The sequence below is a fragment of the Dermochelys coriacea genome, chromosome 28 (assembly GCF_009764565.3).
Source record: "Dermochelys coriacea isolate rDerCor1 chromosome 28, rDerCor1.pri.v4, whole genome shotgun sequence".
Taxonomy (NCBI): Eukaryota; Metazoa; Chordata; order Testudines; family Dermochelyidae; genus Dermochelys; species Dermochelys coriacea.
Genome location: NC_050095.1, coordinates 3,202,403 through 3,225,996, shown reverse-complemented (window position 1 = coordinate 3,225,996; position 23,594 = coordinate 3,202,403). Strand labels below are relative to the sequence as shown.

General features: G+C 49.2%; 2 protein-coding genes, 2 non-coding genes and 1 pseudogene across 7 annotated transcripts in view; 2 read left to right on the top strand and 3 right to left on the bottom strand.

The window, feature by feature from the left end:
* LOC119849371 overlaps positions 1-23,594 on the top strand; it is a 1,398,949-nt pseudogene that overhangs the window by 637,597 nt on the left and 737,758 nt on the right.
* The window catches only part of LOC119849376 (zinc finger protein 420-like), a 3,142,523-nt gene that overhangs the window by 2,586,408 nt on the left and 532,521 nt on the right, over positions 1-23,594 (bottom strand). The gene's annotated exons all lie outside the window — the stretch shown is intronic.
* On the bottom strand, positions 6,773-6,854 carry TRNAS-AGA. The gene has a single exon. It is a non-coding gene; the product is annotated as a tRNA-Ser (tRNA).
* Positions 7,675-7,756, top strand: TRNAS-AGA. The gene has a single exon. It is a non-coding gene; the product is annotated as a tRNA-Ser (tRNA).
* LOC119849428 (zinc finger protein OZF-like) overlaps positions 16,085-23,594 on the bottom strand; it is a 776,365-nt gene continuing 768,855 nt past the window's right edge. For 2 of the 4 annotated variants that reach the window (XM_043503816.1, XM_038386370.2), the window contains exons 2-3: positions 20,172-20,284; positions 16,085-19,822 (exon numbers count right to left, since the gene is read on the bottom strand). In XM_043503816.1, coding sequence (XP_043359751.1) covers positions 18,018-19,822; positions 20,172-20,223 — 1,857 coding nt within the window. In that variant the 5' untranslated portion in view covers positions 20,224-20,284 and the 3' untranslated portion in view covers positions 16,085-18,017. The remainder of the gene's footprint in view (positions 19,823-20,171; positions 20,285-23,594) is intronic. The other 2 variants (XM_043503815.1, XM_043503821.1) reach the window with 1 other exon arrangement.

The window sequence follows — 23,594 nt, the reverse complement described above, 5'->3', positions numbered from 1 at the left end:
GCCCGTATTTCAGGCTTAAATTCTGCAATTTCTACATCTAAGCATAAAACTCAGGTCCACCCTGGCAATGAATTCAGCCCAAGCCTGCTGGATGGGAGACGAAAATTCTCCCACTGAACCACAAGTGTGCAAAATATAAAAAGTGACCTGTGCACTACCTATTGCCAGAGCCCCTCTCTGCTACATGGCACAGGAGTGTGGCTGATGCTCCCGGGAGCTCTCTGCTTCTGGTCAGACTGGAATTCTTTGGGAATTAAGTCATTAATGATGTAGCGATTAATGGGTTGAAGTTACATGTGCCCTGTGCCTTTAAGGGATTGGAGCTAACAATGAAGAGGTTACAGGCCACAGAGCTGGGGAGCTGGGTGTGGTCCCTCAGAAGTCGTTGTGCATTGGTGAGATGGAGCAGGTGTGGGGATTTGTGCAAGGTGTGGTGTTTACATGCACATCTAATGTTTAACAAAACACCATTTTTAAAACCACTCGTGTCTGGGCATGGAACAGAAGCTCTTTGAGATGGGGTATGTCCTTCATAACCCTCAAGAAACTAGATCCAACAACACAGTGTTGCAGGGAGTATAGCTCAGTGGTGGAGCATTTGACTGCAGATCAAGAGGTTCCTGGTGTTCCCTTGGAAATTGGTTTTTTTTTTAATGGAAATATATTTTCATCTCCATCTCCGCTATGTTCAGGAATTCCACTGAATGGGGATGCTTGAAATGAATTGGGACACTTAACATTTCCCTACGCAAACGTATAAAAGCTTAGCAAATCCATCCATCAGTTGAAATCAATTCCAGTCCTCTGAGGCTCTTGTTTATGTTTTCATGGATTAAACAAAGGTATAATATGGTGCATATTTGCAGGTCCCCTTGTTCTGCAGGGATATGCTGTGAAGAAGAACAAGAACCACATCCATTTGGGGCTCAGGAGTCTGACGAGCAAAGGGACCTTGGTGCAGGCTCCTTCACATTCATCCAGCAGCAGCTGGGCCCCCAGGAGAAGGCACAAGTACAAGCCAGTGGCTCTGAGCTGGAAAAGAGCCCCCAAGAAGCTGGTCAGAGCTACCAGGATCCCCAGAAAGGCCACCATGTCCATATCCAGGAATGGTCCAAAGAAAGTGGTGGCTGCAGTAGGGACAAAAAAAGGCAGAGAATAGCCCCCAAAAGGTCAAACTGCCAAGGCCCAGAAGGTGGTCAAGAAGCCACCCGAAAGCAAGACAGGAGAGAGCCAGGCTAAAACCAACCCCAAAGCCAAGGCTAAGAAGGTGGCCCTGAGAAAGGCGTGAAGAGATTTCCAGCGGGAAGATTTCTGATCCCCAGATGCTCTTTTAAGAATGACCATGGACCTCCCAGAAAGAGCCAGAACCACCAGGACAAGCCCCCCCAGAGAGAGTAAAGCAAGGTGATGGCAATGGGGGGTGAGAGGCAGGTGTTTCCCAGAGGGGAGGTGCTGTGTTTTGTGAAACACCTCCCAGGTGAGCGAAGCACTGACGAGAAAGCTGCCCATAGCTCCTGCATGAGTTTGTGATCTGCTTCTGCTGTCTAAGAGGGACACTCTCTATTTGAGGCATGTGGGACACCTCTGTGAGGATGATACGTTACAAAATGCTGGGTTCAATGAAAGATGGGACCATAGGAGGGGAAGGTGAATGGCAGCGCCACACAGGGTCATAACATTCAGACATTGGACCTCACTTTCACTTCCCCTCTGTTTTCCATCACTCATTCCCTCGCAAACAGACCCTCCACACACACACACACACACACACACACACACACACACCCCTTCTCCCTTTCCCACACACGCTCTATGGGATACAGCCTCTCGGTGACTCCCCCAGATGGGGACTTGTCTCTGCATCTCCCCAGCAGGGAAGGAGAGAGGCTGAAGGACCACAGGAGACAGGTGGGGCTAGACAGGAATGGAAAAGACGCTTCCTCCACCTCTTCTTAAAAGACACCTTAATCTTACCCTTGAAGAGTTCCAGCACTGGGTGGGCTCAAACCACCCACCTTCCCAGAAATAGCTGGTAGCAGGAACCAGCGTTACAGCAGAAGGATGGCCACCCATTACTGTTGCTGTCCTCCTGGGGACTTGAACATGGATTTGTTGGAACTCATGCAAACACCCCCCCACAAATCCATCTATGAGACAAAGGCCCAAATGCGGGCTGCAGTGGCGCAATTGGTTAGCGGACAGTACTTATAGAGCAGTGCTGGGGGAACGAGGCTGAGGTTGTGCATTCAAGCCTCACCTGGAGCACTGGTTTTCCTTAACCAAATGGTTTCTGTCCAGCTCAGAAGACACGGAGGAAGGGAGACATCAAGGTCTGTCCCTGTCATTTGTTACTTTGTCTGCACCAGTGGTTCTCAACCTATTTGCCATTGTGGGCCACGTATGCAACTCTCTGTGTGTTATGTGGGCCACATCCACACAATATATATACTACTTGTATGTCGCTGAGGATGTCATATGGGCCGCAAGTGGCCAATGGGCCCCAGGTGGAGAACCCCAGAGTGCCGGGCAGAATCTACAGCTTTATGATCCTCTGCTGTTCACCAACTCTCTGTGTCACAATGACTCAAGCAGAGCACTGCCCATCCTGAGAGTCTTGACCCCCCGACCCATGCCCCCATCTACTCCTGGGGGAATTCTGCGCCACTGCGCACCAGCAGAATTCATGTCTGGCACAGAGTTGTTTCCCCCTCAGAAAATACATTCTGGCCAAGAAATGCTGCAGTTCTGCCTTTTGCCCACCAGAAACTGCGTTGGCACCAGAACGGCCAACAGTATGAACCTCACTCCGGGGGCAATTCTGCGGCACTGCACATGTGCAGAATTCATGGGCCGTGCCATAAACGTACAGCTCAGGGTAGCATAAAATCCCTGCTTTACCTGTAAGGGGTTAAGAAGCTCAGATAACCTGGTTGGCATCTGACCCACAGGACCAATAAGGGGAGAAGATACTTTCAAATCTGTGGGGGGAAGGGTTTTGCTTTGGCTCTTTGAGACAGAGACCAAGCAAGTAATCTAGCCCCTACTGAATGATGCATCTAAACTTACAGAAATAGTAAGTAATAGCAAGGAAATGCGTTTGAGTATCTTTTCTTTTAGCTTGTGAATTTTCCCTGTGCTAAGACAGGGGTTTAATACCTGTTTTCTGTAACTTTAAAGTTTTGCCTAGAGGGGAATCCTCTGTGTTTTGAATCTGATTACCCTGTAAAATTACCTTCCATCCTGATCTTACAGAGGTGCTTCTTTTATTTTGTTTTTATAATAAAATTCTGTTATTAAGAACCTGATTGGTTTTTAGGATCCTAAAAACCCAAGGACCTGATTTGGTGCTCACCTTGTTTACCTATCTGGGTGGTAGATTATTCTCAAGCCTCCCTAGGAAAGGGGGTGAAGGGCTTGGGGGGATGGGATATTTTAGGGAAACAGGAACTCCAAGTGGTTCTTTTTCTGAATCTTTGTTTAACTCACTTGGTGGTGGCAGCAGTACCCATCCAAGGATAAGGAAGGATTTGTGCCTTGGGGAAGTTTTTAACCTAAGCTGGTAAGAATAAGCGTAGGGGGTCTTTCATATGGGTCCCCACATCTGTACCCCAGAGTTCAGAGTGGGGAGGGAACCCTGACAGGCCACACAGAATTTTTTTTTCTCTGCAGAAAATACATCCTGCTGGAAATGTGCTACAGTTCTACCTTTCGCCAACAGGGGCTGCTGTCGTGCCAGAACAGAGAGCAGCCATTCTCAAGCTTCAGCTGCAGATAGCCTAGAGAAGAAGCTGGGATCCTCACAGTGCCCTGCCTGTGGGGCCAGGTCAAGAGGCATGGGATATGGGGGTTGGACATCATGGGGCACATGGGGCTGTGGGTGTCACAGACTGGGGTTCAAAAGACCTCATGGGGGGGGATAAACTGAGGTGGAGGCTGAATGGGAATGGAGGTGCAGGGACACATGGGGAAGGGGGGAGGAGGGTTGGCTGAGTGAGGGTGCAGGGACGCAAACGGACACAGGGAGGGGGTGCAGGGAGATGGGGAGAGAGGGTGGCTGAGTGGGGGTGCTGGAACACATGCGGACGATGGTGCAGAGATACAGGGGGAGAAGGGCAGCTGTGCCTGACTGATTGGGACAGACTTGGGGTTAGCCAGGTTCTGCATGGGAGAGGCTCCCCATCTCCCTAACAATCCCACCCTTGACCCCCCCCCCAAAAGCCTATTCCAAACTTCTCCCACTCACATCCAACAACCTTCCAGGTTCACCCCAGGCTACTTCCCTCTCCCTCTGCTCCTCTGTTACCCCTGACTCCCACAATCCTTTGCACTGCTTCTGATGGGTGCAGGAAATACAGTTCTGCACTGAAATTTCAATGAATTACTCATTGTTCTCTATTAATATGCCTAGTAAGGAATCTATTTGTCAAAAAAAAATGACCAGAATATTTTTTTGTCTGTATTGTTACAGAAATACTTGCTGACAGATATTTTTAAATATATTTCCAGAATAATTGAAATTGGCATGATTATACTGAGTTATTTTGACACATAAGTGCACAGAATTTTTATTTTTTTGGCACCAAATTCCCCTGGGAGTATCAATCTTTGCTCCCCAAACTATCCTCCTGCACTCCCCCTAGGCTATTGAGGCTCAAAACCTGCCTGGCTTTCTGTATGTTGATGGGTTTGGGGTGTTTTTTTTGTCTGCTGTGTTGATGTGTATGTGGATCCTGTATGATTTTGTGGATGTGTTGCATAGTTCTCTCTCTGTGTGTATATGATTTTTGCATGTGAATTGTTTTTTGTATGGTGTAACTTGGTATTCTTTTATTGCGTGGATTTTGAGCTTTCTTGTTGTGTGCTTTTTCTGTATTTTTGGGGTAGATTTGTTATATGCATGTTTTGTGTGCCTTTGCTTTATGTGCATACGACTTTGTGTACTGTTTGGTTATGTGTGTGTGTGGTTTTTGTTTATGCCTGTGCACTATGTGGTTTTCTCTAGGTTTTTGTGTGTGTGTGTGTGTGTGTGTGTGTGTGTATCTTCATGTGTAAATTCACTGTAACTTTTCAAAAAAATCCACACATTTGCCTATTTTCACCAGCAATTTTTCTCCATCAACAAATTCTCCAATGTTTCCTACCAAAGAATTTGCTCTTGGATGGCATCAAATTAACCTATGAAATTCTGAGGTTAAAAACTTCATCCCCTATCAGGGATTCTTCCTTAGACTCAGCAGATCGAGAGTTAGAAAATTAAGCTAATTCAGTTTAAAGGCAAAGCTTCACTGAGAGTTGAACTTCCACGCCCTGGTTTACAAAATGAGAAACAGAGCCAGGAAAAGTACAATTTCTTTTTGAATCATGGAATCAATAAACAGAACGGTATCTAAGGGTTTGTTTCACACATTTTAAAACCAGACAGGATCTTTGTAAACACCAAGTCTGACCTCCTGTCTAACACAGGCCAGAGAACTGCCCCCAGAGAATTCCTTTTCAACTAGAACACATTTAAAAAAAAAATCCAATTTTGATTTGAAAATTGCCAGGATTGGAGAATCCACCAGGACTCTGGGTAAGATTTTCAATGGTTAATTCCCTTCCCTGTCAGAAAGCACACCTAATTTCCAATCTGAATTTGTCTAGCCTTACTTCCAGCCATAGGCTGATGTTATACATTTGTCTTCTAGATTGAAGAACCTGTTACCAAGTATTTGTTTCCCATGTAGGTACTTCTGGACTGGGATCCTCACCCTCTAACCTTTTCTGAGTGCTTTGTGTCTGTCACGACAAGGCTGGTTTTCGAAGCCTGGCATCCTTCTTGGGGCTCTGCTGACTCCTCTCAAGTTTTTCGTCCTCCTTCTTGAGCTATGGACCTCAGAACTGGACACACAATTCCAGCAGTGGACCCCTCCAGCACCTCCATGTAGGGGCAGCCAGGGGGCTCTGCTCTCGTGCTGCCCCTGCCCCAAGTGCAGACCCCCGCAGACCCCGTGGTGCCTGCAGATGGGGCAGCATGCAGAGCTGCCTGGCTACGCCTCTGCGTAGGAGCTGGAGAAGGGACATGTTGCTTCTTCTGGGAGTCCCTTGAGGTAAGCACTGCCTGGAGCCCGCAGCCCTGAGTCTCCCCCTGTGCCACAAACCCCTGCCCCAGCCATGAGCCCTCTCCCGGCCTCCAAACCCTTCAGTCCCAGCCCAGAGCACCCTCCTATACCCTAAACCCTTCATCCCCAGCCCCACCCCAGAACCTGCACCCCCAGCCGGAGCCCTCACCCTCCCCTGCACTCTACCCACTGTCCCAACCTGGAGCCCTCTCCCATCCTCTGAACCTCTCAGTCCCAGCTTGGAGCACCTCCTACACCCCAAACTCCTCATCCCCAGCCCCACCCCAGAGCCCTCACCCCCACCCCTCCCATCCCAGCCCGGATCCCCCTTCCACAGCCTGAACTCCTCATTTCTGACCCCACCCCGAAGCCCTCACCCCAACCCGAATTTTGTGAGCATTCATGGCGCACTATACAATTTCTATTCCCAGATAGAAAAAGAGGACTTGTGGCACCTTAGAGACTAACAAAGTTATTTGAGCATAAGCTTTCGTGAGCTACAGCTCACTTCATCGGATGTGGCCGTCAGGCCAAAAAAGCTCAACCACCCTGGTCTAGTCCAGGCTGCTAGAGCAATGTAATAGCAGCATTTTAAGTGCAGACAGCCTAAGAGTGAGACTAGATCCGGCCCAGGCACTAAGACAGCAGCAATGATAGCACACCGGTGCTTGCGTAGATGGGAGGATTCGAACCTGCGCAGGGAGACCCCAATGGATTTCTAGTCCATTGCCTTAACCACTCGGCCACAACTACCTGATGTATGGTTATTTCCTGACACTGTGATTCTGTTCTCACTGAACTGTCACTTCAAATTGTTTGCTCAGATCGGCTTTCCCAGCACACTCACGGCTGTGCGGTTGTGTAAGTGTGTCCATGGCTGAACAGCGAGATTTCCTGCCCATTTCCCTTCCAGCTGGAGCGTGATTAGAGTGTGTTTGCGTTAGCGACATCACTGTAGATTGTTGTTTGTTCCCCACTCTGACAATTCAAATCTTTCCTATTTAAATCTCCAGCATATCATTCCAATAGCCGGGGCCAGGATTTTTTGGGGGCACTGTCAGGGCAGAAGGTGGCCACGTCCCCTCTGTCTGACCACTGCCATTGCAGGAGAGACAGGTTCACTGGAATTGAATGCCCTGGCTCAGACAAGAGACACAGGGAGGTTTTGCTGTACATGGATCTGTGCAAAGGAAATTGTGTCTCTGTGTGAAATTGAGGCAGGAAATGAGACATCCCCATGGTTGCCCAACGCCCTAAGGAATGTGGGTGAAGGACTTGGGCTGAGAAATGATTTAACATAGAAATCCTGTTCTCCTGCTCTGGGAACAGGAACGGGACTGTCTGAATTGTCAGAGTGGGGAACAAACAACAATATACAGCGATGTCGTCAACACAAACACACTCTGATCATGCTCCAGCTGGAAAGGAAATGGGCAGAAATTCTCGCTCTTCAGCCATGGACACGCTTACACAACCACACAGCCGTGAGTGTGCTGGGGAAGCTGGTCAAACAATTTGAAGTGACAATTCAGTGAGAACAGAATCACAGTGTCAGGAAGTAACCATCCATCAAGTAGTTGTGGCCGAGTAGTTAGGGCGATGGACTAGAAATCCATTCAGGTCTCCCTACGCAGGTTCGAATCCTGCCAACTACGGAAGCACTAGTGGGTTGTCGTTGCTGTTATCACGGTGCCAACTGGGGCCAGATCTCATCTCAGTCTTAGGCTGGTGACACTGCTCTAGCACTTTGGAGTAGACCGGGGTGGATGAGCTTTTTGTTCCCGGCCAATGGGAGCTGCAGAGGTGGTGCTTGGGGTGGGGGCAGCATGCAGAGCGGAATCCCCTGGCTGCCCCTACGAGTAGGAGCCAGTGGGGTCCATCCCACTGCCTCCAGACCCCCAACCCTGTTCCTGGCTGAAGTACTGGAGTGGGGCAAGCCTCAGACCCCGCTCCCCAGCAGGAGCTCAAGGGCCAGATTAAAACAGCTGGTGGGCTGGATCCGGCCCATGGGCCATAGTTTGCCCACCCCTATCCTAAGGAATGTGGGTGAAGGACTCGGTCTGAGAAATGATTTAACAGGGGTTTGTATCAATTTCTTGCCCTGATTAAAATCTATGGCTAAAAGGCAGCCATTGTTGTTAGTACTTGTACCTGTGTAGGGGCACGCCAGTGGGTGTCAAGTCCATTGCCTTAACCAGGGGTAGTTGATTATTTTATCAAGATCCAAATTTCCTTGTCAAGGTATAGTGAAGTTTTAGTGGGGGAGGTCTAGGTGGGAAACACTATTTCACGAGGAGGGTGGTGAAGCACTGGAATGGGTTCCCTAGGGAGGTGGTGGAATCTCCTTCCTTAGAGGTTTTTTCAGGTTGGCCTGGCTGGGATGATTTAGTTGGGGATTGGTCCTGCTTTGAGCAGGAGGTTGGACTAGATACCTCCTGAGGTCCCTTCCAACCCTAATCTTCTATGATTGTAAGGTCTAGACTCCAGAAAAAATAATACACTGATGATAATAAGAAGTATATAAAAAGATTTTGCAGTCACTTGGGGCTTACCTGTGATGAGTGTGTCGTGTTTCAGTCCTTGTATCTGGCGTCACTGCCTTTCCCTTTCGCCTTGTCGTTTACCAAGGGTAAAACTAAACATCTCTTTGGACACAAGGGAGTGTTTGTGTTCATTCCTGCGAGCTACACAAGGGTTTGATGTAGCTGCCTTCAATCCTCTGGCTCTGCCAGGTTAAGGAACAATTCAGGCTGTCACTGAACTGAAGGAGGGAGATGATTTTTTGACTGGGCAGCACCCATCCTCTTAAAGGTGTTTGTCTGGCAGGCGGCCCTGGTTCCCAGGTTTCTCCTGAGGGAAGAAAGTTTCTATATAAAAGACCAAAACTTTTAAGGGAGAGGCGGGAAAGGTGATGGCCACATGATGGGGCCAGTATGAACCACAACATGGTTCTTTTATGTGGGATGACGCTGAACACTGACTGATCTCCACTCCCTTGTATTTGAAGAGATGTTTAATTTAGCCCTTGGAAAACTACAAGACTAGAGCACTAACTAACCCTTCAGTCCGAGCGTAACCAACATAAAATTGCTTTAATGAATTGTAAAAAACCCAAACCCAGTTAATTTAAATGTGAGCTGCCTGGTGTTAATGGCTGGTTTCCCCAGGTCAGTTCCAAACGTTCTTCTAGAAACGCCCTGGGTTCCCTCATGCCTCGGGGGGAACTAAAGGGAATCGTCCCGTGCTGCCCTTGGGTCCAGGCTGATTTTTCAGGGGAAGGGACGTGGAATTGACTTGTTTGCTGTCGAGAAGGGAGCCAGGCCAGTTCTGGGGGAACAAGAACTTCCAGCATCTTCCCAGCCCAACCCAGGCTCCTGGGGACCCTGCATGTCCGACTCTGGAGTGTGGAGAAGGAACAATTGAGGCAGAGGACAGACAGGGCTGGGCAGATGCCAGGAGCTCAGCACCAGAGGCCTGTACTGGCTCCCTCCTCAGCAGCAAACAATCAGTCCCCACTCTCGGGACAGCAGCCTGGGGCTAAGGGCAGCACCCAGTGCGGGGTTCTCGTCTTGCTCCCACTGGGGTGAGCAGGGACCTGGGGGTGTTTCTTGCAGAGCAGTTGGAACTGATTTGGGAAAACAGCTTTTAATAACGGGCAGCTCACGTTCAGACTAAATTTGGTGACAATTTTCTTTATAATATAAAAATTCATACGTAACCGGGCAACAATTATTGGAACTCTTTTCTCCTAGTGTTCCCGGCCATAGAAAGAAACGGCTTTTTGGCTTTTCATGATACGGGAGTCAGGTTCCTTCACTATTTAGAGGCCACACAAGGGGCTGTCACGTGCCCTGCCCCTCCAGTATCAAGAGGTATGAGTTGTCTCTGCTGGGAGAAGTAGTTTGTCCCCCACTGTCATATTCTTTGGAAGGGGGTGACCTGACTCCATAGCAGACGACCGCTCTCCCTCCCCTGCCCCTGGAGGGAGGGGAAATCCTTTACCCACGTCTCCAGCTCCCTTCCTTCCTCAGCTGCAGGAGATCTCTAGGTGTGTTAAAAACAGCCTGGCAGTTCTGGCCAGCGAGTGGTTGGAGGTGGCTCTGCTATAGGGACTCTAGGAAGTGACACAAAAAATGTCAGGACCCCCTTTGTGTGCGGGATTGTCTGGGCAGGAAGAAAAGGCCGCTGTCTCTTAGCAAGAACCAGCCACGTCATGGCTCGGTGCTGGACGTGCAACGAGCACAGACTCCTCACTCAGCCTGCAGTAACCCGTCTGCATTGCTCCTTCCTCAGCCAGCCCCAGCGAGCTTGTCTCAGAGACACAGGCTGCTTGGTCTCTGGACAGCTCCCCAGTGCCCGTGACCCTTAGATTCAGGACACCCAGCAGGACCTGGGGGTGGCTCCTCTCTCAAAGGGCTGGCAGGCTCAGGCCAGGCCAGGTTTAGGGTTCACTGTCTACTTACCTAGATGCCAGGGAAACCCACAGTCCCTTTGTGAGTCAGGAGAGGGAGGGGTCTGGGCCCAGCTGAGCTGTGCAGGGAGAGGGGGCAAGACGGGCTGGGGGCTGCTTGGCTCTACTTGGGTTTTTGAAACTGACAGGAGACTTTGAAAACGTGTAGCCAGAGCGAGACTCTGGAGGGAGCAGAACTAGGGTTTGTTACTAGAAGAAATTCAGATCAATGAGGTGCAAGAAACACAGCAAAGGGTCGTGCAGAGAAAAGGGGCCTGGAAGGGGGAAGAAAGCTGCTAACTTCTTCCTGGGAATTCAGTGGGGGTTTCTTGTCCTTCTCCCTTTAACAAAGACACCCTGCAGGGAGGTGGCAAAAACTCACCCCCAGGAGAATGACTTTGAATCTTTTTCCTTTCCTTCTTCCCACCTTTGCCAGTGCAGACAGGAAGGACATGCCCCAAAGCGAAACCCCAGAGCCAGCCCCCTGAATGCTAGCCAACTTGCATTGGGATCCAAGCTTCCCAGCTTGGGTCTGTTTGAGAGAAAGACAACTTTCTCTCAAACCCCCCTGCCCAGTGATCACCCCCCTGCCCGGTGATCCTGCTGCTAAAATTTTGGAATTAAGGAGTCATGGAGTCCCCGGGCGATACTCTGGAAATGCTCCCTATGAAGCCAGGCAGGACTCTGGGGAAGTCTCCTCTCTGGGAGCAGACTGTCTGCAGGGCAAACAGCGCAAACGGCTTCCCCCTTCCTGGGTCTGACCTCGGAGCATTCAGCATCCTCTGACCCTCCATGCGCTTCCCACAACGAGTCCGCCCAGGCAGGGTCCTGGGGAAGCCAGAGGGTCCTGCCCCCCAACTTCGCAGTCAGACATGATCTCAGCCAGCCAGTAAAACAGAAGGTTTATTAGACGACAGGAACACGGTCTCACACAGAGCTTGTAGGTACAGAGAACAGGACCCCTCAGCTGGGTCCGTTTTGGGGAGCAGTGAGCCAGACAACCCTGTCTGCACTTCACTCCATGTCCCCAGCCAGCCCCAAACTGAATCCCCTCCAGCCCCTCCTCCTCTGGGCTTTGTCCCTTTCCCGGGCCAGGAGGGCACCTGATTCCTTTGTTCTACAACCCTTTAGCTCTCACCTTGCAGGGGGGAAGGGCCCAGGCCATCAGTTGCCAGGAAACAGGGTGTCGGCCATTCTCTGCATCCAGACCCCTGCACACACCTGCCCTCTAGGGCTCTGCAATGATCCCATCACCTAGATACTTAAGAACTGCCTAGGGGTAACTGAGGCACCCCGACAGTATTCAGAGAAAACATTAAGAACAGTCCCTCTTCATCACATCTCTCCTCCCTTTGAGACCGAACTGAGCGAGGTCACTTTAGCCAGTGACCTGGGGAAGTTCGACCCCACCAATGTTTCCATGCATGCCGCAGCATCTCTCCCATTCCTTAGCATCAGCTTGCATCAGCCCCACACCCCGCCCTGTGTCTGAGGCATCAGTGAACACTATAAAGGCCTTGACAAAGTCGGGGTTTACCAGATTTACCGGGCCCTGGATTAGAGCCTCCTTCAATGCACAGAAAGCCCTCAGGCACTGCTTGGTCCAGACCAGCTTCCTGGTTTCCCCTTCTTACATAGCTTAGTGATGGGGGCAGCTAGGGAGCTCAAGTGGGGTACAAACCTCCAGTATCCCAATAAAGGTCTGGTCCTGTTTCTTGGCCTTGGGAACAGGCCACTCTCTGATTATCTCCACCTTACACTTTTCAGCTTTTACAATCAGTCCTGCCTCCTTGAGGCAGCCCAGCACCCTCTTCACCTGGGACACAGACTGTTCACTTACAGAACTAGCATGGAGACATTCCTAGATAAAAGGTTAGAAGTCTTCTCCTTCCCTTTGCCACACACAAGTTCAGGAATCTTTTCCTTCTTGCTACAGGGTTCCACACCCTCAGTAGGTAACACAATCAAATCACCTTTCTGCTCTCCTTGTGCCCTGGCTAGGATCTCACCCTGATCAGACAGAGTTGCTACAGCCTTTCCCAACCACACACTAGCAACAGGGAAAATACAAGCACCAGAATTGTCTGATCTCTGGGATTTTGCTAGGACACTAACTGGATGCGACCCAGTTACAGCACCATTCTCCTGAGCAGACACAAACTTAGGACCCTTCCCTTCCTGGGCTTTAGCTGAATCCAGAACCAACTCTGAGACAACTGCACTATCCTCAACCATCACAGGCTGAAAGGCCCCTTCTGTCTGCTCCACAGACAGAGAAGAGCCGGAGACACTTTCTCCTTTACCAGACACACAGCTTGGGATCTCATTCCCCTGGTCCCAGCACACAGGGCTGTTCACAGACAACTGCTTGGAGACTGGGGTAGCTCCCTCCATAGGCAAGTCAATACCCCTGACAGACACAGGCACTTTTCCTTCACTGTCACACTTCTCCATCCAGGTAACAGGTAAGGTCCAAGACACTGATCTTCCACTCTCCTCACCTTCCCACCCTGCTGACTATACAAAGCCATCAGCTCACAAGGCTGCCTAGCCTCATCCAAACTTTCCTTACCAAGCACCTTGTCACTCCCAACGGATAAACTGCTGCTCTTCTCACTACCCTGAGCTACTTCCAGGAAATCGCAGTTACCTTTCTCAGGTTCCCTTTTACAAGCTGTGCTCTCCAAGCTCTGTTGTCCTTCCCGTACCAACCTCTGCTTCCACAAGGAACTAGATGTTAAATTCACTGAGAGACGACAAGTCCTATCCAAAGTGTCTAGAGATGAGTAGACCTGCCCTCCCCTGCATCCTCGAGAGAGTAACTACCCAGCTGTTCTGCTCGGCAGACTCTTCCTTCTCGCTGGCTGGGCCTAAGGTCACAGCCCTGCTGAGCCCTGTCCCTGGTTGCTCCCTCCCTGCCATGAGATCACTTCCCAGCAGCGCCTCTGGACAAGGCAACCGGCCTGGATCCTCTCCCAAAGAGACACAGTCACCCCCCAACAGGGTCTCACAGCCGATGTCCTGGAGAACCCCAACGACCAGCCAGCCCCACCCCTCCTGGGTCTGCACAGGGATCTGGGCCATAGGCAGGGCGAGGGGCTTCATCCCTGGGACCTTCACCCAGCTCACACAGCCCCTCAGCATCTGGTGGGGCTGCACCATTCGGGGCCTGACAACCGTTCTCTCTGTCCCAGGATCTCGCCATCCCAGGAATGTCTCCCCATCGACCATCATCTTCCGCTCCCACTGTGGGTCCAAGGGGCCTGACCCAAGAGACTCCACACAGACATATATGCCGGGACCAGGAGTGGGAGCCTGTCCACCTCCCCACCCATCTGGCTGACAGAGTCTATGGCCTTGGGACCCAGCAAGGGAGCTGGACACCGGGGCTTTTCCACAGGATCCCCCTTCTTCAAATCTCCAGCCTGCTCAAAGGAAGTGAGGTGGGCATCCACATCCCCCCCTCCTTAACCGGGGGCAGCAATTTAGTCTCGAGGTTCCCTCCGGAACTGGCACCCCGGGGTCTATCCCCACTCACCCCGGGAGGTCCCCTATGCCTCTCCGCTCCACCATCGCCAGTTCATGTTGCTGCTGCTTCTGCAGCTCTTTCTCAGGCTCTCGCGGTCTCTCACGATCCTCTCGCTCTCTCGGACTCAGCTCCAATCCTGTCCGTCTCCGATCCCCTGATGGGGAACCTGATCGTGAAGACCCCCGTCTGGTTGGGGACAGGAGTCTTGGGGATGCCTGGCTCCCACTCCAGCTGCTCCCAGATCCTGCTGTAGCCCCATTTGGGTCAGGAATCTGCTCCTTAGAGTGATCATCCTCCTCCAGCTGCACGATTAACTGTGCCTTGGTGAACTTTCCAATGCCCAACCCTCTCTTTCTGCACAGGGTTACAATGTCCTTCTTAAGGAGACGGTGACAGGCCCTCACTCCGCTGTTCCCAAGTTGCTGTGGACTCGTGCATCTGTGTGCTCTCAGCTCCCCACGGTTTCCAGGGAGAACCCCTAGTGTGACAGCCCTTCTCCAGGTCACCACCTCTCTCCCAGGGTCGAGCCGCAGGCTCCTCTGCCCCTGGGATCGCTCGCCACAGTCCCCAGGGGAACCCTGTTACTGCTACAGTCCTTCTCTCTCCCAGGGCCAAGCTGCAGGCTCCTCTGCCCCCGAGACTGCTCACTGCAGTCCCCAGGGGGACCCCATTACTGCACAGTCCTTCTTGCTGGTCACACATTCCCAGGTGTTAACTGCCCCCCAAAACTGCTCCTCTCTGAGCCTTCAGCATGCCTGGTCCTCATCAATACCCCTTCGTTTTACTGCTCTCCTGTCACTTACTGCAGGAAGCGCGATCCACGGGGTGCAGTACATCCCACCTCTGCCACCAGTTGTCACGGAGTCCCTGGGCGATGCTCTGGAACTGCTCCCTACGAAGCCAGGCAGGACTCTGGGGAAGTCTCCTCTCTGTGAGCAGACTGTCAGCAGGACACACAGCTCACCTGGCTTCCACCTTCCTGGGTCTGACCTCGGAGCATTCAGCAACCTATGCCCCTCCATGCGCTTCCCAAAGTGAGTCTGCCCAGGTGGGCTCCTGGGGAAGCCAGAGGGTCCTGCACCCCAACTTCACAATCAGACGTGACTCTCAGTCAGCCAGTAAAACAGAAGGTTTATTAGATGACAGGAACATGGTCTAATACAGAGCTTGTAGGTACAGAGAACAGGACCCCTCAGCCAGGTCCATTTTGGGGGGCAGTGAGCCAGACTGCTAGCTGGTTAATATCTAGGTGGCAGCCTGAGCCTATCCCCTTTATATTGATTAAATACTCCTGGGGGAATTCTGCACCACTGCACCATGCAGAATTTTGCAGAATTCCTGTCTTCCATGCAGAATTTCTGTCCACTAGGGTGGACTCTTCCAGCTTGTAGGGCCTGGGAGACCCTGCCACACCATGTCCCCTGATGGGACAGTAAAGAAGTTGCAGGGAATAAAGGCTCTGGGGTGCTGGTGTTTGGGCCAAGGGCTGCCCCATTGCTGGGCTCTGTGGGGAGGGGACTGCTGATGTCTGGGGGCTGCCCCGCGGCTGGACTCTGCAGGGAGCGGGTTTTGGTGTCTAGGCCAGGGGATGCCCCACAGCTGGGCTCTGGGGGGATGGGAGTGCAGATGTCTGGGCTCTGGGGGCCCCACACACACCCCCCAACTGTTGTAGGGATTTCTTTAACTCTCCACTCCTGGGGGAATCATTTTTTGCTGTTGTCTGTGTTTGTTGACAGGTATTTTGAAATAAATTACCAAAATAATTGAAACAGGAGCGATTATATTGTTATTTTGACAAATCAAATATACAGAATTTTAAAATATTGTGTAAAGAATTTTTAATTTTTTGGCACAGAATTCCCCTAAGAGTAACTAAAGGGCAAAAAAAACCTCATTAATGCAGAGTTAAGGTTACCCAGTTGAATGCTGTCTGCCTTCAGAACCTCAGCTTCTGAAAAACTCACACGTCTGAAAACTAGGACTCAAAGTTAAGGTTGCCCACACAACCTTAACTCTGCCCTCTTTCAGTCATTCCCCAATGTTCCCCCCAACCACAAAGATCTTCACTCTGCCAACACCACAATGGCTGAAAGGCACAATCTCTTCACCTCCGTTTACAACCTCCGAACTAGACCCCCAACTTCAGATGGGCCTGAGCAGACACAACCCCAAGCCAGGGCAAGCCAGATGGGAGTGGTGACTAGCCCTGACCATTACAGTGAAAGCAGAGAAATCCACAACCAATCCACCCCTACTTAGAGATACCATGAATCCCTCATGAGGCAGACACTGCCTCAGCCCATCTCTCCCCTCCCAGCTCCCTACTCCTGAAAGCCTGCGTTGGGGAGCTCATTTTCCCTTGTGATGCTCTGAGCCCCCAAAGATGCAGTGGGAGCTGAGATGGGTTCCCTCCCCACCCCCCCAGCTGCTCTGTACCAAAGGGTTAACAGAGAGGGAGCTGATAAGGCTCTGACTTGGACTGGCTGATCTCCACCCAGATGCTCTATGGTTCTGAGCCGGGAGCTTATTGAAAGACATGATTTGCTATACATTTTAATGAAATGTATAAAACAAATAAAATGAAGAAGCTCACAAAACGTAAACTATTCTTAACACCACTCAGCTAGCTCTGTATAAGTCACTTTCAGTTTCATATAAAATTAAATTCTAGAGCCAGATCCATCTGATTAATCAAAAATCAGGAGAGGAGATTCCCCCGTCGCTTTCTCCTCTGATCCATTCAAACCTGCCTCACTCTACAGCACTTCATTATGATGGAATTGTGTTATTGACAAAAAACAACAAAAAATATCATTGTCGTAATAGGGGAAAACTACCAAACTTCTCCTGTGCAAACGATCCCAGCTCAGCAGGAAAAAGCCCAGAAGTTGCTCTGTCAATAGATTTAAATGGGGAATGATTGCACTGTGTTTAGGATCCATTGGAATTCCCCATCCAAGTCTGGGACACTCATCTCCAGCCCTAACGAGTTGGATTTAGGATCAAATTGCTATTAAGTGCAGAGACTCTTTGGGAGATGGAGGGGTAGAATATAGGTGGATAAACTCCACTGTGGCTCAGACGGACGCCAGCGCTGCTGGAGCGAGCGGGCCTAGTGACAGTGATGGGGAAGGAGGGAATCCTGGCAACTCACCCCATTTCCTTCCGGTGTTGTAGAGGCCGAAATGATACATTTCTCCCACTCCTGTTCCTCCTCTTTGTTATATTGAAATAGATTTTCAATTCGGAAAATGGTAAAAAAACCCAAACAACCGGCTGCTCAGCACAACCTGGACCAACATGAGAACAACTGGGATGAGACAATTTGTCGCCAAAGGGGGAACTTGGTGACCAACAATTGTTCTGCTAGTGCTGTGACAATATACACGTGATGCTCAGGGCCTGTCTAGACTATGAAAATTAGTGTCAATTAGGACAGGTCAAAGGGGAAGGTGCGAGCTAAACCCAGCCCCTGTGCATGGGCTGTGTCAGCACTGCACATATAGCGGGATGTTTACACTAGGATAGCTACCTCCAGCAGGCCGACTCTATGGAAAATCCTAGAGGAGAAAGCCCAGGTTGATTTTGGCTAAGTGTAGCTACTTGAGATCACCCCTATTTCCCACACCTGGGGCTGATGGACACTCCTGGCTGGAGGGACACACACTCCCATGAGCCACAGGAGAAAGGAGTTGATAGAAAGGACCACAGGATTCACACCAGAGAAGGGCGATCTGCAAAACAAAAAGCGGTCAACTCACCCCGGGGAACTGAGAGAACAGGGTGACACAAATGATGCAAACAGCCCTAAAAAGTCACTATGTGGGAATTAGAAAATGTCTTTTAAAAAAATATATATATTTTCTCTGCACAAAATTTTTTTGGTGCGTCTCTATCCTGTGAAATCGCTGATGTCTATTAAGGTGTGAGGTCTGGATTAAACTTTTCCTGTACTCACAGACTGTTCTCGTGTGTGGATCCTCCGATGAATAATAAGACTTGAGCTTTGAGTGAACTTTTTATCACACTCACGGCATTCATAGGGGCACTCTCCCATGTGCATTCTCTGATGATTAATAAGGTCCGATTTAAAAGTGAAGCTTTTCCCACACTCAAAGCATTCATAGGGTCTCTCTCCTGTGTGGATCCCCTGATGTCTAATAAGGGATGAGCTCTCAGTGAAACTTTTCCCGCACTCGCAGCACTCATAGGGTTTCTCTCCTGTGTGGATTCTCCGATGTTTAATAAGACCTGAGCTCTGAGTGAACTTTTTCCCACACTCGCAGCATGTATAGGGGCGCTCTCCTGTGTGGATTCTCTGGTGATTAATAAGGCCTGAGCGCTGAGTGAACTTTTTCCCGCACTCACAGCACTCATAGGGTCTCTCTCCTGTGTGGCCTGCCTCATGTTTAAGAATGTTTGATTTCTCACTGAACTGTTTCCCCCACTCACAGCATTCATAGGGGCGCTCTCCCGTGTGGATTCTCTGGTGATTAATAAGGCCTGAGCGCTGACTGAACTTTTTCCTGCACTCTCGGCACTCATAGGGACTCTGTTCTATGTGGCCTCTCTGATGTGCCCTAAGGTTTGATTTCTGACTGAACTGTTTCCCGCACTCGCGGCATTCATAGGGGCGCTCTCCTGTGTGGACCCTCTGATGTTTATTAACGTCTGATTTGAAAGCAAAGCTTTTCCCGCACTCACAGCATTTATACGGTCTCTCTCCTGTGTGGATCCTCTGATGTCTTATAAGGGATGAGCTGCGAGTGAAGCTTTTCCCGCACTCACTGCACTCATAGGGTCTCTCATCTGTGTGGCTTGCCTGATGTTTAGTAAGGTTTGATTTCTCACTGAACTGTTTCCCGCACTGACAACATTCATAGGGTCTCCCTCCTGTGTGACTTGTCTGATGTTTCATAAATTTTGATTTCTCAATGAATTGTTTCCCACACTCAGAGCATTCATAGGGGCGCTCTCCCGTGTGGATCTTCTCATGCTTAAATAGGGCTGAGCTCTGAGCGAACGTTTGCCCGCACTCACAGCATGTATAGGGGCGCTCTCCTGTGTGCATTCGCTGATGATTAATAAGAACTGAGCTCTGAGTGAACTTTTTCCCGCACTCACAGCATTCATAGGGTCTCTCTCCTGTATGGATTCTCTGATGTCTAGTAAGGGTTGAACTCCGAGTGAAGCTTTTACCGCACTCACAGCACTCATAGGGTCTCTCTCCTATATGGATTCTTTGATGTCTAATAAGGGTTGAACTCCGAGTGAAGCTTTTCCCGCACTCACAGCACTCATAGGGTCTCTCTCTTGTGTGGCTTGTCTGATGTGTAATAAGGTTTGATTTCTCACTGAACTGTTTCCCACACTCACAGCATTGGTAGGGGTGCTCCCCTGTGTGGATCCGCTGATGTCTAACGAGGGTGGAGTTCAGAGTGAAGTGTTTCCCACACTCAGTGCATGTGTTTTTTCTCTCTCCTGTAAGTATTCCCTCCTGGGTCATGATTTCCTTGGAGTCCTGGTGAGGCCCCTGACAATTAATGGATTTGCCCACTTTCTCCCTGGGCTGGTTTCCCTGCTCCCTCTCTGGCCTGTGCTGGCTCTCACAGGCTTTCCCCTTCACACGACACCTGGACACATTCCCTTTCGATCTTTGAGATAATCCCCCATGTGCTTCCACTTGCTCAGCATCTTCCTGCTCAGGATTCTGCTCCTCGTTCTCATTCACCATCCCAGCACCTGTTAGGACAGAGAGAGATACCTGAGAAATTGGGGTGGAAAACAGGAAACCAAACCACAATTAGAGCTGGAGAGAGAGGAAAAAAAAATCCTGATAGTGAATTATCCTAAACTCTTCTCCTTTGGGGAGAGAGGAGGGGAACAATTCTGCCTAAACATCCCATCAGGGAGGGAGCTGCTGCCGGGTGTCAGCGAGGATGGGTAGGAAGCCGTGAGCAATAGCTGCCCATAGGGTGCAAGGCCTCCTGGGGATACTCCTGAACTCCAGAGCTCCCAAGGCCTTTTTAGGGAGTCGCAGGTATTTCTTTCAGCCACGGAGTGTTATTGAATTGGTTTAAGAATCCCTCACCTGCACAGGCACCTCTCGGAATCGCTCCATCCTCAGAGTCTTGGAGATCCATCACAACGGATCCTCCCCTCGTTCCAGCTGGGAGATCATGTCAGGTTTGGAAATGGGAAACCCTGCTCAGGGGATAGAAAACAAAGGAGATCAGGGGAGTTAATGGGACATTTCTTACCAAGAAGAGTCTATCTGTTTTACCCCAGCCCATTTTAAAGCACTCAAATCCTGGAGGCAGCTCCCCAGGGGCAGGACACTCTGCGTATGAGGGATTTAACCATTCCCATCTCTGCTGGGAACACACACAGCCAGACACTCCCGTGACATTGAGCCAGAAAGGGGCAAGCAGCTCACAGACTAAATGACCCAAATTCAACCTTTAGAGACATGCTAGAAAAGTATGTAAATGGTAATTAGGGCTATTCCTTAAAAATAGCTAACATGCCATGTCCCATAGACTAGAGCTCTGAAATGCAAACAGGTATTGTGAGAGAATTGGAGGTAATACTAATTGTATGCGTTTACTTACATCTTGTTAGATGGTAACCATGTAAAACAGACAGTTCCTATCTGTCACTATATCTATTGATTCATCTAAATGTTAATATTCCCTTTTGATCTCTGAAACTTGGGTGTAATAATGTCATCATCTGCATTTCTCTTTGAAGTTTGTAATAAATAGTCTATGAACTGCTCATTGGAGAATTACCTTAGGCAGACGAATGCAACTAGTTACCTGTGTATCCTTAGGAAATAGGGGGTTTTATTTCAAGCCACAATGCCTCACCTAAGGAACGCAGGCTGTCAAGAGGCTGCAGGAGAGCTATAAAAAGAACTCTTGCGCCCTGATCTTGTTATCTCAGATCTGCTTAAGCTTCATCATGGGAAGTTTGAGTTGCAAGGCTCAGGTCCCCAGCTCCAGTCTGGGTCACCCCGATACTGGGCACTGGACTGTAAGTTATGGAACTAGTTCTGGGATGACTATTTACAACTCTGAAGCTCACCATGAAATTATGAAACTGACCTAAGAACTCAACTCATATCTGCCTGGATCATGGTCTTTTAACCAATACTCTCTCTCTCTCTCTTTTCTTTTTATTAAGTCTTGTTTAGTTAATAAGAATTGGCTGCAAGTGTGTATTTGTGTAAGATCTGAACTATTCACTGACCTGGGGGGTAATGCGTCCGATCCTCTGGGATTGGTAGAACTTTTTATAGGATGAACAAGATTTTCAATAATCCTCATCATATTTGACTTGGCTGTGGGTGGGAGCCTGAGGCTGGATTGTTCCAAGGGAACTGTGTTTCTGGCTTCTGGGTAAGCAGGAAGGTATTGTAGAAGCCGTTTATGGCCATTCAGGGAAGGGTTATTGGTCCAAATATGGGTCTGTTTGAACACAAGGTTCCTGAAATACAGCCCTGCCACCAGAGACAGCTTTTTACAAAATCATCTTGCTCTTTTAACATTTCACTGCACACAGCTGGGGCTGAAACCACGGTTCTCCTTGTTCCCTGACAGATCTCGGTCACTTGGCATTTATCTCAGTACGTAGCCCCCACTGCCTCTTTGGGAAACCAGGACTGAAAAAGTCAATACCTGTAGGATTTGGAGTTTCAGAACAGCACAAACCAAACTGGTGAGTCACGGACATTGAAATGCAGACGTGCTGCAAGACTAAGTCCCTGTTAACTGCTAGAGGGTTTCCCGCAATCTGCTGTCACAGTAAAGGGTTGACTTAAGGGGATGTGCTGTGGCCATTGAACCTAAACTACACCCATGAATTTGAGATTGAGCCCTACCTCTGGTAACTTTCAGATGATTACGGGGCTGGAGCACATAATTTATGAGGAGAGGCTGAGGGAACTGGGATTATTTAGTCTGCAGAAGAGAAGAGTGAGGGGGGATTTGATAGCTGCTTTCAACTACCTGAAAGGGGATTCCAGAGAGGATGGATCCAGACAGTTCTCAGTGGTAGCAGACAACAGAGCAAGGAGTAATGGTCTCAAGTTGCAGTGGGGGAGGTTTAGGTTGGCTATTAGGAAAAACTTTTTCACTAAGAGGGTGGTGAAGCACTGGATTGGGTTCCCTAGGGAGGTGGTGGAATCTCCTTCCTTAGAGGTTTTTAAGGTCAGGCTTGACAAAGCCCTGGCTGGGATGATTTAGTTGGGGATTGGTCCTGCTTTGAGCAGGGAGTTGGACTAGATGACCTCCTGAGGTCCCTTCAAACCCTGATATTCTATTCTATTCAGACCATGTGTGCTCTGCATTTTTCTTGCTTTTTGCAGAAGTTCCTCTTGGAAGTTTTCCCTCTGATACCAAAATGTTTGTGTTAAAAGTAATAGTTTAAAATGCTCTGAAATCTACATGCAGACTCTTGTTCGGTCTGCACTTAAAAGTTTTGCCAGTGTAGCTGTATCAATTACGGGTTTGAAAAATCACACCAATGTTCCCTCAAATATTTTCCATCCATGTGCGGGTTGAATTTTGTTATGCGCAGCACCAATATCCAGGTATGTGCAGATGTGTGCCACCAGTGCAAACAAAAACCCTAGATATAATATATATTCTTAAACAGTTCATAGGTATGGAGGAAGAAGAAAAAATATTAAAACAAGGGATAATTATCAAGGTGCACTGCTTAAGATGTTTATTCAATATGAAATCAAATAAAAAGAAAATTGACATTGCCCTTGGAGTACATGTATTTTATCATCCTTTCTAACAACTCAAGCTAGTAAACACACCAAAATATGGCCTACTGAAAACAGCTATAGAAATAAAATAAAGCCATGGCCATTTAGTAAAAGCATAAAAAGTATGCACCGGAGACCCAATTTAATAACCTCCTCCTACCATAGAGAGTGACCACTAAATCTTCAGGGAAAGCTGCTCTCAAAAAATGAAGCATCTGCCAAAACACTAGCATGCTACGGACTTTTGCAGTTCCCCAAACTATCCCTCTTGCATGCATAATATCTGCACGCACAGCTCAGCTTTAAGATGCTAAACAAATCTATGTGTCAACTAGAAACAGTCATGCTCTCATCGCATAGATTAATACAATATTGTCTGATACTGGAAAGGAGAGTAGAAGGTATTCACTCACGCTTATACCATTTCTATGGGATGTCAATTCTTAATTTGATGAATACTGCACACACATGGAACAGTAAAAATAAGTAATAAAGCAACACAGACAGCAAACAAAACCACAAACAAGTGACAACACTGAAAATACAAAGGGAAGTAAAACATCAACTGGCTGGTGATGCGTATTTTAAATGAGTATCTACGACCCACACTGTGCAAGTGCAACAGAGCCCTGTAGAAACAGGCAAAGTTCTCCTGTTTTCACATTGTGTGTGTGTGTGTCACCAACTCAAAAACTCAGAGTAGAAGCTCTGGAGCACATTGACATATGGTTTTGGAGT